Consider the following 17,068-nt stretch of genomic DNA (forward strand, 5'->3'; position numbering starts at 1 on the left):
CATTAAAAAAAATTTTAAATAGAAGTTTCATCTAGAGTGAAGGTAAAATGGAAACTTCTTTGACATTAACTTGTTAGTAGTTTAGTGTGATGACTGTCCTCTTTTAGTGACACTCACGTGGGTGTGTCTTGAGAAAGGCGGTTTCTTCTCTCCTAAGTTCCCAGACATCACATAGGATCGGATACTTTCCCAGGGGGGCCCAGAAGAGGACATGAGGGTCCTCCTTTTGTCGCCTCCCTATCAAAGCTCAGTCATCTATCCTATCAGATTCAAGGTCACAAAGACAGTTAGACGTTTTACTCTGCCACGTGGTTCAACGGCTATATGTTATCTTCTTTTGGAACAATGGTAGAGCTGTATTGTCAGGATGATGTAAAACCATCGTGGCCCTCTCTCTTCCCTCTGCATCCAGCCCTTGACTTCTTCTGGCAAAGGGTGTAGAGAGCAGAATTGTCCGGCTCGGCGGAGAACGTACATAAAGGCAATTGAGACCACGAAGCATGGGACACGTAATTCCCTGAATTTCCAGCACACTGTCTTCATTCCTCCAGGGTCGGGGACGGTAATTTTCATGACATAACCCCATGGCTTGTCCTGGTGACCGAGAAGTCAAAGGTGGGCCGATAAGGACCTGTGTCTTTCCAGTCTTTGCTCTGTACGTTCTCCAGTGCTGTCCTTCATCTGGGCTCCACTAGACTGGTAGCCCCCCGAGAACAAGACCTCCTTTGGGGCCATCTCGGTACTGTCTTCACCTAGGTCCTACCTCCTCCCTTGTGTACAGAGGATACTCTATAAATAGACATGGGACGAACGAATATTACTAGTCAATTTGCACGCCAACTTCCGTCGTTCCTATTAGTTAGGTGGCATTTCAGATGACAATGGATCTAAATGTCCTCAAATTCTGTTCGTAGACAAGGAAACAGACTGGCATTTTTGAGCAATACTGTTCAGCTGCACCTGATTTTGGAAATGTTACTGTATGAAAATATAGCCCCATGAAACAAATTTGAGCGTGTGAGCTTGGTTTTCTCTACAATGGTATTAACCACCTGGCTTATTATTGTATGCCCCTTCTTTAGTGTAGAGGAGTTTGTTTACTGATTGATCATCATCTGGCAGAGGGTGGAGGAAAACAAAATGCCCGTGGTCATCGTCAGCAATGGTGAAAAGACTCTGAAGTCCTAATACGGGGAATTAGAAAAATAGTACTCTGAAGAGCAGCACATCAAGTACCTGAAGAGAAACACACCTGGGATCCCAAGGAAGATTATCAGAGGGGTGTGGTTCTCCAAGTGTGGTCTTCTGACCAGCAAGTATCAGCCTAGGTCCACCCCCGACCCATGACTCAGAAACCATGGGGCAGGGGAGCAGGGATGGGGCGAGGTGGCCAGCAGTCTGTTTTCACAAGCCCCTCCTGCTGATTCTGACGCTAAACTGTTTTAGAGAAATCAGATTTTGTAGAATGACTATAATTGGAATTTCCACGCATACCCTTAGGCTACGCTGGGGAAGAACATACATTTTCAGCCCCAGTTCCTGTTCTGATTGTCATTGATCTCTCTGAGTGGCAGTACAATATTTCCAGGCTAATCAGGGTTAAAACAAGACGGTCGAATATTTGCCAGGAATATTCGGGCTTTTTCGAGGGACCCAAACTTTAAATAGGATTTTTAAAGCGTTATTTTCCTGTTTCTCCCCATATATTTTCCGAGAGAAGTATAAACACACCCTTTCCACTGGAAAATAAACCAGTTCAGCTCTGACTTTTTATTCCTAATACAGCAGATGTCTGCTAGTTATCCATCCCGTATAATTCATATTCTCTTGTGGAGTGCCAAGAAGCTGCCACACATCATTATAGAGCCCTGAGTTGTGCCATCAGAGGGAGAGAGGTGGAGAGGGAGAGAGCGCTAGCATTTATTATCTTCATTATAACTAGTAGGACAAAAAAGCAAACAAAAAAAGGTCGTGTTTTAATTAGATCAAAAAATACCATGTACAGCTATCATCACCGTCCATTTCTAGAACCGTCTTATGAACCCCGACTGAAACGCTGTGTCTATGAAATAATTATTTCTGAATCCTTTGTCCCCTGTCCCTGGGTAACCACCATTCTGCACTCTGTCTCTACGAATGTGACGACTTTAGGTACCTCATATAACTGGCATCAGACGGCGTACGTCCTTTTGACTGTCTTGTTTCACTGGGATAAGGTCTCCGAGATTCATTCAAGTTGCGCATTTCAACACTCCCGTACGGTTTAGGTCTGAGTGTTGTTCCGCTGCTGGTAATCGTATGTTCATTAGTACCCAGCGTGTAGTTTTCCACAGAGGCGGCACCAGTTTTGTATTTCCAGCTACAGGGCACATGGTTCTAACTGCCCTACAAACTCCCCGATGTTTCTGTGTCTTCTTCTTCTTGTTCGATTACTACTGCTACTCTTGCTATCTTGGGAGGCAGGAAATGGCTTTGGATTACATTTTCCCGGTGCATAGCGAGGGATGTTGAGCATCTTTTAATGGGCTTATGGGCTATGTGTATGTGGTAATTGGACAATAGCGTTTTGTGGACAAATATATAGTTGAAGTTTTACTTGTCTTAATTTTTAGCTGTTGACTTATTGGCACACTTGATATACTTGGGATGTCGATCCTTTATTGGCTATATTGTTTGCGGGTGTCTTCTCTTATTCTGTGGGTTGCTTTTGCAGTGTTGAAAGTGTCCCTTGATGCACTTTTTAATTTGTATATAGTTCATTTAATCTATTTTTCTTTGTCGCCTCTACTTTTAATACCATCCAAGAATTTATTGCCAAATCCAATGTCCATGAAGCTTTGCCCTGTATGTTCCTCTAGTGTTTTTATAATACTAGCTTTGTTTTGATCAGTCTCTGATCCCTTTTGATTTAACTTTATACCTCATATCAATCCAGTCCAACTGTGTTATTTGCATGTGGACGTGCCATTCTCTCAATGCAATTTATTGAAAAGATTGGGAAAAAAAGTATTGAATAAAAATAAGAAGGTCAGAAGTCAACACAAAGCGGGAGCAGCATCTACACACACACGTCTCATTCCTCTGCCCACAAATGGGTCAACTTTTGTATCTCAGCTCACGCTTTACTCCTCTTAAACACGAGTCTCTCTGCGCCACAAGGGCGGGCTGTCATTGCTGTTATTCTTCTGGAGTATCTTGAACTCCTCCCACACACACCTCACACCTGTTCACTCCTCCCACAGTGCCTGGCACATAGGAGCTACTGAAGTAATGACAGTTGAATGAATGAGTGAATGAATGCAGTAAGGATGGGGCATGGAGGTCACAGAGTTGCGAAGAACATGGTCTTGGCCAGACCTGGACTCTAATCTGGGATTTGCCCCTTGCTAGTTGTATGACCCTGAGCATGCTACTTAAGAGCTCTGGGTTCTGGTTTTCTCATTTTTACGATGGGAGTGACAGAGTAACCTATATCCTGGAGTCATGGTGCTGAATAAATGACACGTGCTGGGAAAGTGCCCGTGGCAATGCCTGGAGCATAAGTGAGCAGTCAGCAGCCAACCACTTGCAGTCTCTATGTTAGTAATGGACTCACAGCTGGGGGTATGGGGCCACACCATTATACTAGAATGGCAGGAAGTTGGCAGAATTCCCAAAGGCTGGCAAACAAAGAATCTGGTGAATCTTTCAAAAGCGAGAAGTGGCATCCTTACTAATTATCTTCAGAACAAATCATCAGCTTATTCTATCACACCTGACATGGCACCCAGAGTTGGCAACAGGAACACACGAGGGGAACGTTCTCCAGCCGACTTAACATGATGGCACCATGGCTCATGCTTATCAACAAAGCAGAGAATTACTACCTGGAGACAGAAACATTTTAATTTATGGAAAGGTGTTCCCACAGTGATAAACTTAGCCAGAGCGTGTCCCAAAACATGCTAATTCCACAAGATGATTAGCCAAAAAAACGAGATCTGTACTCCAAAAATTTGGGAAATGAGGCATCCTATATCTTTTCTTTTGGATACTTTCAAAGCATATTAGAAGGTTAAGGACTCTGATAAGTCCCGCAATGAAAAAAAAAAATCTGTCTGATGTTGGTGAAGTTGTTGTTTACAAATTTATTTGACCATGGGTCTCTTTTATCAGAAGCATCTACTAACAGTCCATAGAATTAATGTTCCACAGAGCTGGCTTTGGGAAATGATTGTTTGGACATTGTTTGGTGAGATGTTTTACTGTCTCACTGTTATAGTTTCCATATGAGAAAAAAGTGATAAGGACTGAATCTCATGGTTCAGTTCCTTCCTCCTCCTCTTCACCCAAATGAGTCTCCTAGAATTAATTCTTGCCTCCCTCCTTATGTACCTAAAGTCACAATCATGTTGCATTAGACCAGTGGTCCTCCACTTGGGGCAATTTTTCCCTCCAGGGTAAATGTCTGGAGACATTTTTGATTATTACAGCTTGCGACTGGCATCTAGTGGATAGAGGTGTGGGATGCTGTTAAAATTCCTATAATGTGCAGGACAGAGTCCCATGACCAAGAATTATATGGCCTAAACCATCAAGAGTACTGAGACCAAGAAGCCCTGCCTCAGATCCAGAGTTATGGCCATGCATTCATCAACACAGTCAATATTTAGTGAGTGTCTACTATGACCTGGCACAGAGATAAGGGCTGAGGAGACAATAGAAGCTAAAAAACTCTCTTGGAATTTATAGTTTAGTGAAGGCAATGTGTGTTAATTAAGGCATCACACAGATAATTGTAAAATTATAATGTTGATCAATGTTATGGACCACATGTCCCTATTTTCTGATCCAAGGTTGAAATATGGTGTTTGTAGTCCTCATGCAGTTATGAGAGTGCCACACGAAGCCTGCCCTGTTTAAAGTTATGGGAAGTCACCTCAAGCCTAAGTGTTTTCAGAGCACATTTCAAAACAGTCATCTTATATGGTATGTCCCACCTGGTTTAATATTGTTGAATTCTTTCTCAATCATCTCTTCAGAAGTAGACAGCATCAGGTTTCTCACATACAGGATTTTCACCGAAGACATTGTGTCTTCGTCAACTTCTACTTCTGGTTCTGCCCAGTCTACTGCGATAGGATGTCCCCATAACTGAATTCTTCCTGTTCAAAAGGATCACAGGTATGATTAGTTATATAGAAACCAGGACAATGCCATCTCGGTTCACTGAGATGGCCTTTTAACTTCAGCGGATGCTTATGGTCTTGACTGAGCATGAAGACAAATATTAAAAGAGGTGGATACTGATTTCAAGAAACATTCCAAATAAATGGAAGAGCTGGCTAGAAGGGACTTCTGTGTGACAGATGGTTTACAGTGATAATTGCATACAAAGGGAACCGGGATGTGGTTTGAAATGGGGCAGAAATGAGGCCATGATGGGCAGGTTTGGGTCTTTGAACAGCTCTCACGGGGAAAGTAAGTCTTTGAAAGTAAGATGGCAGAAGAAGAGAAGGGAAACAATGGATTTAGGGCTTGGACATAGAGTCTGACTTCATGAAGCATTAAGGTCATTAGGGAGTATGTCTGCTGCTTCTAGAATCTGCGTGACCAGGTGCCACCACCAAGCAGTCTAAAAACCCGTGGTGTGTGGGCAGGAGTGAGCAGGGCTCAGGCAACCCTGGTTTGTTCTCTGTCCCTTATGCTTGGTCAGGGCTCCAATCATCTGTGTTCATGCCTAGTTCTCTGGCTGCACATGGGCAACTTGGGAATTGGCAGAAACATTCTTGATCCCGATTGAGAAGACAAAGAGTAATGGAAGGGTCTATGATGAGAAACCGAACTCTTTTTAAAGGGGTAGTTGTTCCCTATGACTACGTATATTTTTGTATTTCTACAGTTGCAATTTATTGAGTGTCTTGCACTATATACTGTGTTTTCCATATGCTACCTTGGTTCCCGCTCACAGTAACTCTCTGGGGGAGGGGAGTGACTGTCTCGATTTTACAGAAGAGGAAATGAGCTTTAGAGGGATGGCTAACTTGCCCAGACCCACTTCACTTCTTCATGGCTCCTTTGTGTTTTGGGGTTACCCAGCCCTGGACCCCTACACAGGGCAGAGCCCAGCTGAAGTGATGGGGGGTCAACTCAACTTCTAAATTTGATTGGAAGTCTTGTGTGTTTTTTATTAGTTGTTTAGGAACAAGCTACAGCCTGGAAGCAATAAAAAGCTTGAGAGAACACAATCAGAAATTTTCAGTGTTGGTAAGGGTTCAGTTGTCCAATTATTATTCCACATGGGAGGCAATTATTTTCAATCAAAAGGCATCTTTTTATTCTTTGGAAAGCAGTTAGTGAAACCATCTGTGGCACTGACTCCCTGAAACCCGAACAAAAAAGAGACACGTTTACATGAGTTAGCTAATCCCAGAGGGGCTGGTTCTTGTGGGACCCCAGTGGCTAGCTACCTGCCCTGCATCCCAGGGGATAGTTTTCTTCATCCCTCTCTTCCCTCTTCTTCCCTCTGCTCCCTTCTATTCCTTCCCCTTCCTTTTCCTTTCACTCCTTTTGCTTTGTTTTCCTTCCCTTTCTTTTCTGTGTTTTACATAGTCTTTGCTGACTGTCCTAGACCAAGATCCCCCTGGTTTCTGTAGCTGAGGGCTTCTCAGCGTTGGCCTCAGACTGTAAGGGCTTTGAGAAATACCCAACCTGAGTCCCACTCGTTGTTGAGCTGGACCCAGTTCCTTTCCACTTGCAACACTGGACTGTTAAGTTTTCAGAATTGTGTGAGCCAGTGGATGCCATCTTGGTAGTTTGAAATCAGCTACAGTGGGACTGTTAATACCATGGGAATCTACACATACTACAAGGAAGGACTTTGGATTTTCTCTGGGAGTTGCCTGTTAAAGATTGACCAGTTCAGGGGCGCCTGGGTGGCTCAGTTGGTTGAGCATCTGACTCTTGATTTCAGCTTGGGTTATGATTTCACAATTCGTGAGATCAAGCCCTGCATTGGCTTCCACCCTGTTAGTGCTATTAGCTTGGGACTCTCTCTCCCCGCCCCCCCCCTTCTCTGCCCCTTCTCTGCTTGCACTCTTTCTCTCTCTCTCAAAATAAATAAACCTAAGTAAAAAAAAAAAGATTGACCAGCTCATCACTGACCCCAGGACTCTCCTTCCCAAATTTGATATGAGTGGTCCGGGTTTCAGGATTCTTAAAATCACCTCAGTTAATTCAGCCAAAGTTGAGAACACTGCTCTAGCCTTCCTGGCCTGGAACTACAGTCTGCCTTCAGCTGGCCTGAAAATCTGCAGAAGGCTGAAGTGGACAGAAATGAGAGGAGGTACGGTAAGCAGTGATCTCAAACATCCCCCTGAAAGTCAGTGTTGCAGAGGGATTTGGAAACATGGCCTCTGAAGCCAGACAAGTTCAAATATCAGATCGCCATCCTGGCTAGGACACCACCTTCCTAACCATCAATCTCTTCATTTATAAAATTGGGATAATCAAAGTCACTACCCAGTGCTGTTGTGAAAATAAAAGATGATACGCATAAGGGACTTTTTTGTTTGGTCTCTTTTCTTGTGTGTCTAGTTTCCTCAGAGTGTGCACTCTTTGAGTGAAATAGTTAGGTTTGATTTTTTTTTTTAAGAATTTCCTTCAGAAGAGAGCAAAGCACATTGTAGAGTCTTAGTAAATGCTCCCGTGCTGAGTGGTTTCCACGTGTACTTGTTGACTTCCCATGCAGGTGATGGCCAGAACCCTTGGTTGGAGGATTTAGCACTGGATCGCAAAACTAGCTCCACTACAAGGTCATCTGGAAAACTGAAAACACCAGTGCCCCAGAGAAGCAGATTCAGCTGAGGAGAGATTGATTTGGTTTCTGGTACTGTTTAAAAGCGTCCTCAGGTTATTCAGATCTGCGGCCCATGAGGGACAGTCATTGACTTAGATTGCAGGTTCTCAGACTCATGGTCTCAGAAGCATAGCATCTTGGGAACTTGTTAAGAAGGCAAATTGGCAGACGCCATACCTGACCTTCTGACTCCGGAACCCTGGAGGTGGGGCCTGGTTAGCTGCACTTTGACAAACCCTCCAGGTGGTCCCCGTGCAGGCTGACGCTAGGGATTTCCTCAGAGTATCCTTTGAATGTTCTGCTGGCCTCTCAGTTGGATGCAATGACTTTGTTTGACACACGCCTCTGCAAACTTGCAATGTCCAGAGAGGGCTGCTGCTGTCACCTGGGAAGGTAGGTGGCTGGGAGGCAATACATCGTGTTCGACAGCAATTTTCTGTCTGTCTCTAAGTCTGAATCAACGAAGAAGGAAAAGCTTCTTGTGGTCCTTCCTTATCACGTTTAGTAAAGATCTCCTTCTTTCTGACTAGGCCCTCCAGAGGACAGTCAGTGACCGAAATCCTCTGTTGTTGACTGTATGGTGAGGTAATAGGTAGAGTGTCCAAAGGGGCAGTAGACTGCGCAGGTAGAGAGAAGCACTTTCATGGGTCGATATGCTCTTTTCTTTGAGGACAGGAAGTTGAGGGGATATTCTAGTTCTTTAGGAACACTGGCTCCTGAAAACTATCTTTCTCCCATTTTGGACCGTCTTTCACTGCTGTGCTCCCCAGCCCCCTTGGGACAGAGTGGCACCATTCAGTCTCTCCACACATAGAGATCAAATTCCTACTATTGGCAAGAATTGTAGAAAAGATGACCTGATATTTGGAAACAGTGACCTGAGGGTAATGTTCAGAATGGAGTAGGCAGATGGTGGGGTACGTCCAGAAGAACAGAGCGGGAAGAATAATCTCGAGTGTTTGAAAACAGTCTATGTTTGGGAATAAATGTTTTGAGACTCTATGGGTAGTCTGAGGTCAGTATGGATACAAGGAACTTTTTCATGGCAGAACTGAACAGAGAAGAGTTGAAGAAGACACCAGAGATGAAGTTCAGGTCACCAAAAGGCTAAGGGTGCCTCATGAGGAGGGCCCGCGATTCTCTGTGCCTGGGCGGCACAGGTCTGACCATTGGGTGGTGACGGAGTAGTGAAAGGAAGCATCGACATTAAAAATGCCCATCTCTCTACAGGACTCAGCAAATTTGGGGGCTGTTTCCTATCTTTTCCCTTATAAGCTGCCTCCATGAAAATATGGATAAAAAGTCTTCCCCAAGATCAGAAGCCGTCTTCCAATTTTGCAAACTTCTAGAGGGTGAATGCTCTCATTGAGTTAACACTTGTTTATGTTCTGAAGTATAGTTGATGCCCATGTTACCCTAGTGCCAGGGGCAAAACATAGTGACCGGACAACTCTATGCTCACCACAAGTGTCGCTACCATGGCCCCATACAACGCCATTGACTACAATGTCGTTACAGTACCATTGACTACATTCCGACTCTGTACCTTCCATCATGGCTTGTTTGTAAGGATGTGTATGTTGACAATGTAAATCTAGGTGGTGGTTGTTTTGTCTTTAATTCTCATGGCTTTTCCATGGTGTTCAAGAGAAGAGTTGATTCCAATGTGTCCACTCTGGCATTCTTGAAATCCTCTCATTTTAGTATCGATGCCTCTTAATACCTTACGTTGTGTAAATTTTGGTGACTATTTTAGAATGAGCAGAGGACTTTCAACAATTTACCCTAAGCTGATCTGACTGAGGGAGGGCCTTGTTGGAGTCTCTTAATCTCTGGAATTGGTGGCTGTTGCCCAAACAGGACCCACCCTGTGGTTGTAGCACCTACTAGGTGCCTTTCTGTGGAGGGCTGTTATTTCTACCCTGCCCCCAGCCCCACATTAGACACGGAAGAGTCACGGTATGAGTTCATGTCACTTAATTGCCATCAGGCTAATGTGTCACTTGCAGGCTTATTCTACACTGTAATGGACAACCTCCTCCATTTCTAGTAAGCCTGACAACAGCGTCTGTATAGAAAAATAATGTATATATTCACTTTTGAGAAGATTCCTCACTTTAACACCTTGTTACAGGGCTGCTGCAGCTCCTAGCTCTGGAAGTCCCTGGGGCAAGTGCATTAGACTAAGGGCATGTTTTCCAGAACCCATTCTGTGAAAACTTCAGGGAGCTTAGTCTATGGTAATATAGATAAGAAGGGGAAGGGAGTTAGGATAGCGCAGAAGCAAAGCTCCAGAGCAAGCCAAACACACCCAGCAGATACCTTCCTCTGCAGGGCACACAGCAGCCTGAGGCAGAGCAGAGGAACCTTCTCTTTGGGGAGGGGATGCCAACCTGGCAGCAGCTTCCTTCGGGCCATGGCAGCTGTCCGATGACTCTCGTACTCCACGAAGGCAAAGCCCCGGTTTCTGGTTTTATCTGCGGCGCTCGGGTAGACAATGACGTCGACAACTCCCTCGGTGACCTTTTTCATCTCCGCTAAGATCTCTTCTCGCTTTTTGGTCTTGGGGATCCCCCCGACAAACAACCGGCAGTTGTCCACACTGGCGCACACCCCTAAGAGACGCCCATTTCTGCAAAAATAACGAATGAACGAATTAATGAATGGCATTCTGCTTGGCAAGAATCCTGTGTGATTGAGGTTTAAGAAGTTGAAGACACGAGGGGCCCCTGGGTGGCTCAGTCGGTTAAGCATCCGACTTCAGCTCAGGTCACGATCTCACAATTTGTGGGTTTAAGCCCCATGTTGGGCTCTGTGCTGACAGCTCAGAGCCTGGAGCCTGTGTCAGATTCTGTGTCTCCCATTCTCTCTCTCTCTCTCTGCCCTTCTCCTGCTCATGCTCTGTCTCTCAAAAATAAATAAATGTTAAAAAAATTTTTTTTTAATATAAATAGCTCTTTAAAAGCTAAGTCCACCTTGGGGTGCCTGGGTGGCTTAGTCGGTTGAGCGTCCGACTTCAGCTCAGGTCATGATCTCCCGGTCTGTGAGTTGGAGCCCCGCATCGGGCTCTGTGCTGATGGCTCGGGGCCTGGAGCCTGCTTCCGATTCTGTGTCTCCCTCTCTCTCTGCCCCTCCCCCATTTGTGCTCTCTCTCTCTCTCTCTCCCTCTCTCAAAAATAAATAATCATTGAAATTTTTTCCAAAAAAAAAAAAAAAAGAAGAAGTTGAAGACATGTGAGCATGGACCTGATAAGTCCTGCAGATGTGACATGTTTGGTCTTCATAGTGTTTTCTCACCACCCAGGATAATTCCCGATACTGGGGCTGCTGCACCTTGGCCCACGCTGCTCGCTCTGCCTGCCTGGGTGGGGACGGTCATGAACTTGCAAACCTGGCTGCTCCCTGTCCTCGCCAGCCCAACGGGGAAGCTATTCTGACACGCCTTAGAAATTTTCACTTAGCATCTTACTTGGCCTACGCTAAACCTGTGATATGGGCAGAACAGGTGCTGTTTCCATTTTCTAGATGAAAAACTCGAGGCTCCGAGAGATTAAGTGGCTTGCTTCAGATGGTAGAGATCTTAAGGGAGGAAATTGGCCTCCGGACTCTCCGTTCAGTTCCTGTTTCTTCTCTATGGTGTTGCTGATTAGCAAGTTAATGTTCATCTCCACCGACAGAGTGCAGATGAAGCTTTTCTGGGGGGACATTTGGGGAAATGTGTCAGAAATCTTTTGTATATGATTTGGGGGCACATAGTGCCCCTTCTGGGAGTGTCTTTAGGGAAGAGTTGAACACCAACATTTTTGTGTAAGGATATTCACTGCTATTACTTAAAATAGTCCCCAGACTGAGGGTTGACGGGGGGTGGGAGGGAGGGGAGGGTGGGTGATGGGTCTTGAGGAGGGCACCTTTTGGGATGAGCCCTGGGTGTTGTATGGAAACCAATTTGACAATAAATTTCATATATTGAAAAAAAAAATAGTCCCCAGATTGGAAATAATCAAAATATCCCAGCATCCAGGACTGGCGTAAGGCCTCTTGGCTGAGACGATATCGACTCTGAGGTTGGACGTTTCCTCCTTGTGCACCATAACAGGCTTGTCACCCTGGGTTCTTCCTCACTAAATCCTAATGGCCACCATTAGGTCATCTAAAAATGCCTCTTCATCTTTCTAAATGTCCCTTTGGGTGAATGCTACTGCTCCTGGCTGAGAATCACTGGTGAACAAGAGACGGGCATTTATACCATAGAATGCTCGAAAGTCATTATGGGTAGTAATGTAGAAGGGTATTTATTGGTTAAAAAAACGGCTGACAATATGCTGCTGGCTTCAAAATAGATGGCAAAATACATATATGAGGAGACCATTTTGATGGACACGGTGCTGAAAACCTAGGAAGGCAATAAAGAACTAACATAGTGATTATCTCGGGGCAACGGGTTTATGGAGGAATGGTTTGCATGTTAATGTTTTTTTTTTTCATTTTGGCTTTTGCTATTTGTTGTATATCAGGCTGTGTGACTTTTCTAATAACAGGAAGTTATTAAAAATGGGTGAAGTTCCATTAACAGAAATGACTTGTGCGTCATGAGCAGAGGCGCTCAGCTGGGTGAGTGGGGGGTTGCTCTGCTTTCTGGGAGCTGTTGGTGTCGAGTCCTGTGCAGGTGCTGTCACCAGGACGGGGGCCCTGCCCCGCTGTCCTCCATGCTTTGCTGAAGAGCTGGGGACCCAGTATCAGAGGTGTGACAGGTTCATTACAGTCTGGTGGACATTGCCCCAGGAATGTGGTTTTTCCCGGGGATGGGGGGGGGGGGGAGGGAAGGGTGGATAAAGTAATCTTCAGGATTTTTGTTTTTGTTTCGCTTGCTTACCTTCAACCCCCCTCTATTCCAAGATAATATTTCTTTAGAAAGTCTCTTCTTTTTGAGGGAGGGCCAGTCAGGTGTCAGTGGCCAGCAGGTGGAGCCTGGAGCCTCCGTGTCCTAGTTTTAAATCTGTGTGGTTTGTCCTGCACTTTCCCAGCGCTGCTTGGAGATGAAAAGCCACCTCTCACAAGCTGAGGGCACGGCTTTCATGTCTCTAGAAGCCAGGCATGAGACAAATCTCCGTGAATATTTGCTGAGGAGGAGGATGATATGACAATTGTGGGTCTTTTCCGCATAAAGAACCTTATCGATCCCCTGAGAAAGGGTGGCTAAGAGCCAGTTGAAGTTTATCCTTCTCTGCGAGAAAGGTTCTCTCTCTGGCAGGACTGATCCAAGGCAGAGCGGGAGCAGGTGAGGACGGCTCTAGGGTATCTATTCTTCGGCTTCATATTCTATTTATCCCACACCGTGATTTTTAAAGTACCTCTGTGCCTTCCCCTTGCTTCTGGCATCCAACCTGAACTTTGACTTTCACCAGCTTTCTCTTTCCCGATGCTTTACAATATTCCTCTTCCTCCTCCCCCTCCTCCTCCCCCTCCTCCCCCTCCTCCTCCCTCTCCTCTCCCTCCTCCTCCTGTCTGCTGTAATCATCAGCAAACACTCATAGAGCATGTGATCTGTGCCAGGCACTGAGCTTCGCTGCATGGTCTATTTATGTTTCACGATGCCCCCACGGGGTAAGTATCGTTTTACCTCTTTTATAGTTGAAGACCCTGAAAGTCACAGAGAATTCTGTTACGGGTCAGGGACTGTAATGGATCGATTGTGTTCATTATTCATAGCCTCTCTCTCTTCCCAAAGCACGGACAGGCCCCAGGGTGTAACACCGTGTTGAGACCCGTGCTGATTCCCTACGTAGCTGAGTCGACATCCGCCTCAACTTCAAAGCTATTTTGGGGGTAACTCTTGCTCTTAAGATGTCTAGGCTCCATGACATACCAAGGAGTGGGGACTCTTCCGATCCCCAGATCCCTGTGGCTGGAATATTTAAAAGTTACATTAAAATAGAGCTTGCTGTGGCCCTGTCCAAAACAGTTCAGGGGTGCATTATTTTCCGCGACAGATGCCAAGAACACGTGAGTAATTATGTGCCGATGGTAAAACTTGCTGCACGAGGTTCCAGGATTTCTCCGAAGGTACCTGTGCTCTGATCGCCTGGTTCCCATGCCAGACAACCCTCCACATTCCAGACAGAACTCTTTGGGATCTGTGGAGGCATGTGCGGAACTTCCTGGATACCTTCCTCCAAACCCCGGTTCCAGGCTCTGACCTTGAGATGGGGTGGCTGGGCTGTTACAGTTGCCCATCCAGTCAATCTCTCGGCGGCTGGAGAGTTTTAAGAAAAATGACCCGGTAATTGATTTTACAGAATTATGAGGATAATACGCGACTTATTTGGGGCGTAGAGGAAGGAAGTGAGGGAAAAGATAATTGTAGGAAATCTACTCTCTATTCACGTCTAGGATGACAATAATTTTCAGAGGCAGAGAGGAAATCAATGAAAACTGCATCTTGGAATTGATGAATGTGCTAATATGTAAGAGTTCTGTCATTTATTGACCTATTACCAAGTTCCACACACTGGAGTAAACATTGAAAAATCTTTAGAGCATCCCCACAATAACACCTGTGAAATGAGGACTCATATCACCACTTTAGGGAGGAGGACATTGAGGCTCGGAGAGGTTATGTCACTTGCTGGCACTCAGGCAAAGCCTGTCTGACCCCAAAGCTATTACTTTTCAACGGTTCCACTAATCTTTCTTCCAGGTGGCCCAGGACTTCCTTTATGAGAGGATTCAGGACAGTCCCCTCTCTATGTGAAGGTGTTAGAACTCCGTTTCGTGATGCTAGTCATATTTCCAGCCGATAAAAGCCAATTATTGATTGCACAGGGCCGATTGTGCCCTGGAACCTCCCACTGGTCCCATGATTTGCAACATCACCTATGTTTGGCTGGCTCTGTGACCTCTGTCCTGACTCTGATATCATGCAGACGATCACTTCTTCAACCGCTCCCCTGAGACGTCTCGCGTGAATCTCGAATGTAAATCCACCCCAACTCAGCTCTTCATGTGTCCAGCAGGCTATTCTCTCATTCTTTCCCATCTCAGTGACTCTATCTCATCCACAGGTACTGGGACCCACATCCTAGCTTTCTTCCCTGAATTCGAACATCGCTTATACTCTCAATCCAATATGGAGCCCGTCTTGTCTGTGCAACCTCCAGAAGGCATCCCAGATTCGGCTTCTCTGAGCACCTGCACTGCCGGCCCCTGTACACCTGCCATCATCTGTCGTCCAGACCTAAATGTGTCTCCCTCTGCAGCTTCCCCCTTTCCATCTTTGCCTACCTGTTACTTCACCCAACAGCCAGAGTTCTGGTTTAAAAAGCACGGACCTGGTGAAATGTTTTCCCCTTTTTATTAGAATAAAAGCTAAATTTTGAATCGCGGTGTATAAGGCTCTCCAACTGCATCGGCTTCAACTCTCCCGTCTGTTTCCACTTCCTCGGTGCTGTTCTCTAACACACTGAGCTTGTTCCCACTTGGGAAACGTTGCCCTTGGTGTTCTTATTCTCTGGAATCGTCTTCCTCCAGGTCTGGCTGTGACGGCTGACTCTTTCCATTCAAGTTGCGCGGACAGTTTTACTTTTCCCGGAGGGCAGGTTCTTAAGGACACCAAGTTAGAGTAGCCATTTCCTCGCAGGTGGTTTTATTTTTTCACTCTTGATTTATCTTTTGAGTGTAGTTGACACACAATGTGACATGACATTCAAGTGCTATGAAAGCCCAGAGTGCCGTGCTCACCACAAGCATAGCTACCGTCTGTCACCATAAGACGCCGTTACAGTACCATCGTACCCTATGCTGTGACCTTCATCCCTGTGACTTATTCACTCCGTGACTGGAAGCCTGTGTCTCCCCCCGCCTATCACCCATTTTGTTCAGCTCTCCCAACCCCGGCAACCATCACTTTGCTCTCTGTGTTTGTAGGTCTGGTTCTGCTTTTTGTTTGTTGCGTTTGCTTTCTTCGAGTCCACTTATGACTGTCCTACTCTTAAACAATCTGTATCCATTTGCTTACAGGGAAGGGTATCCTGATATTTCCAACGTGTTGAACAGTGCCCAGCACATATTTATGCAGATCCGTTGTCTGCTTCATTTTCCATCAGGAGAGGCGGGTCTTACCTAATTTCATAGTTGTTAAGTTGTTTGATGGCGTCCTTGGCTTCTTGTCTATTTGAGAAAGTTACAAATGCATACCCTCGATTGTTGCCATTAAAATCCATCATCATCCGCATTTCATAAATTTTACCCATCTGCAGGGAAAAGAGAGAGAGAGAGAGAGAGTCCAGTTTGTCTATTTGTCCTTCCAAGTGAAAACACACCCACACAACGTTTTCTGAAGTCTTACCTCTGCTATGTTTGACATTTGCATCCCGTGTGGAACGCTTTGCATAGTTTCATGCTGGGTTCGGATCTGCTATCTGACTCACGGGCAAAGTCAAGTTACATAAAGAAAACGTGTACACGTGGCATTTCAGCCTGACTTAACAGAGTATGTTTTCAACGGAGTAAATGGCCTTTCATCATTCAGTTATCTGTGGATCTATCCCCCATCCCAGGGACCTGAAAACGCGTTTGTCCTCAGAAGGACAATGTCTTGAACAGATTTGTCCTTGCCCTCTACATTGCCTCTGAAGTTTCCATAGTTTCCTCTTTCCTTGGTCATACTCCACCACTGATGTTTAAAACAAAAACCCAGACGCTCATTTGAAACTTTGCTGAGCTGATTTCTTTTGTCTTTCTGCCACCATGATCTCAAGATGTACAGGGAAGATGTGATTTAGAGGACGATCTGGGGATTCCTGTTGTTTTTTTCATCTGTAGGCTGAAGGTTGGTGCTAGTCTTACGTGACTGGCCCAACGTCAGGACCTCCACAGTAGGAGGACACTCACCGTATCCCTCTGGCCTCAGATCTTTTGCTTTGCCTATAAACTATTCCTTCTTGCTACCACAAATCTTCTCCGGCAAGCCAGGCTCAGTAATTTATTATTGCTGGCCGCTGTACGATGAGTGACCCTAACAGGCCAGGCATATACAGGGAGAAGAGGTGTCATTAAATGTGTGCGACTACCCTGGTGGTTGGTTACCCCTTGGAACTGCCTCCTCCCCATTTTCAGGTTCAGTATCTAAGATTCTTGCCGGATTAAATCCCCATAGTTTGTGCACATGCCAAATGAGATTGTTTGTACAAAATTAGGAATGGTTCCGAAACTGAGGCTGACTTATACATCCAA

The 17,068-nt window shown here is 45.4% G+C and overlaps 1 protein-coding gene across 4 annotated transcripts in view; it reads right to left on the bottom strand.

Annotated features, from left to right (window-relative positions):
• Nucleotides 1-17,068, bottom strand: part of A1CF (APOBEC1 complementation factor) — a 75,442-nt gene that overhangs the window by 15,344 nt on the left and 43,030 nt on the right. For 3 of the 4 annotated variants that reach the window (XM_027049848.2, XM_015079078.3, XM_053206819.1), the window contains 3 exons: nt 15,956-16,086; nt 10,231-10,469; nt 4,980-5,144 (listed from right to left, as the gene is read on the bottom strand). In XM_027049848.2, coding sequence (XP_026905649.1) covers nt 4,980-5,144; nt 10,231-10,469; nt 15,956-16,086 — 535 coding nt within the window. The remainder of the gene's footprint in view (nt 1-4,979; nt 5,145-10,230; nt 10,470-15,955; nt 16,087-17,068) is intronic. The other variant, XM_053206818.1, reaches the window with a different exon arrangement.

The sequence above is a fragment of the Acinonyx jubatus genome, chromosome D2 (assembly GCF_027475565.1).
Source record: "Acinonyx jubatus isolate Ajub_Pintada_27869175 chromosome D2, VMU_Ajub_asm_v1.0, whole genome shotgun sequence".
Classification (NCBI taxonomy): Eukaryota; Metazoa; Chordata; class Mammalia; order Carnivora; family Felidae; genus Acinonyx; species Acinonyx jubatus.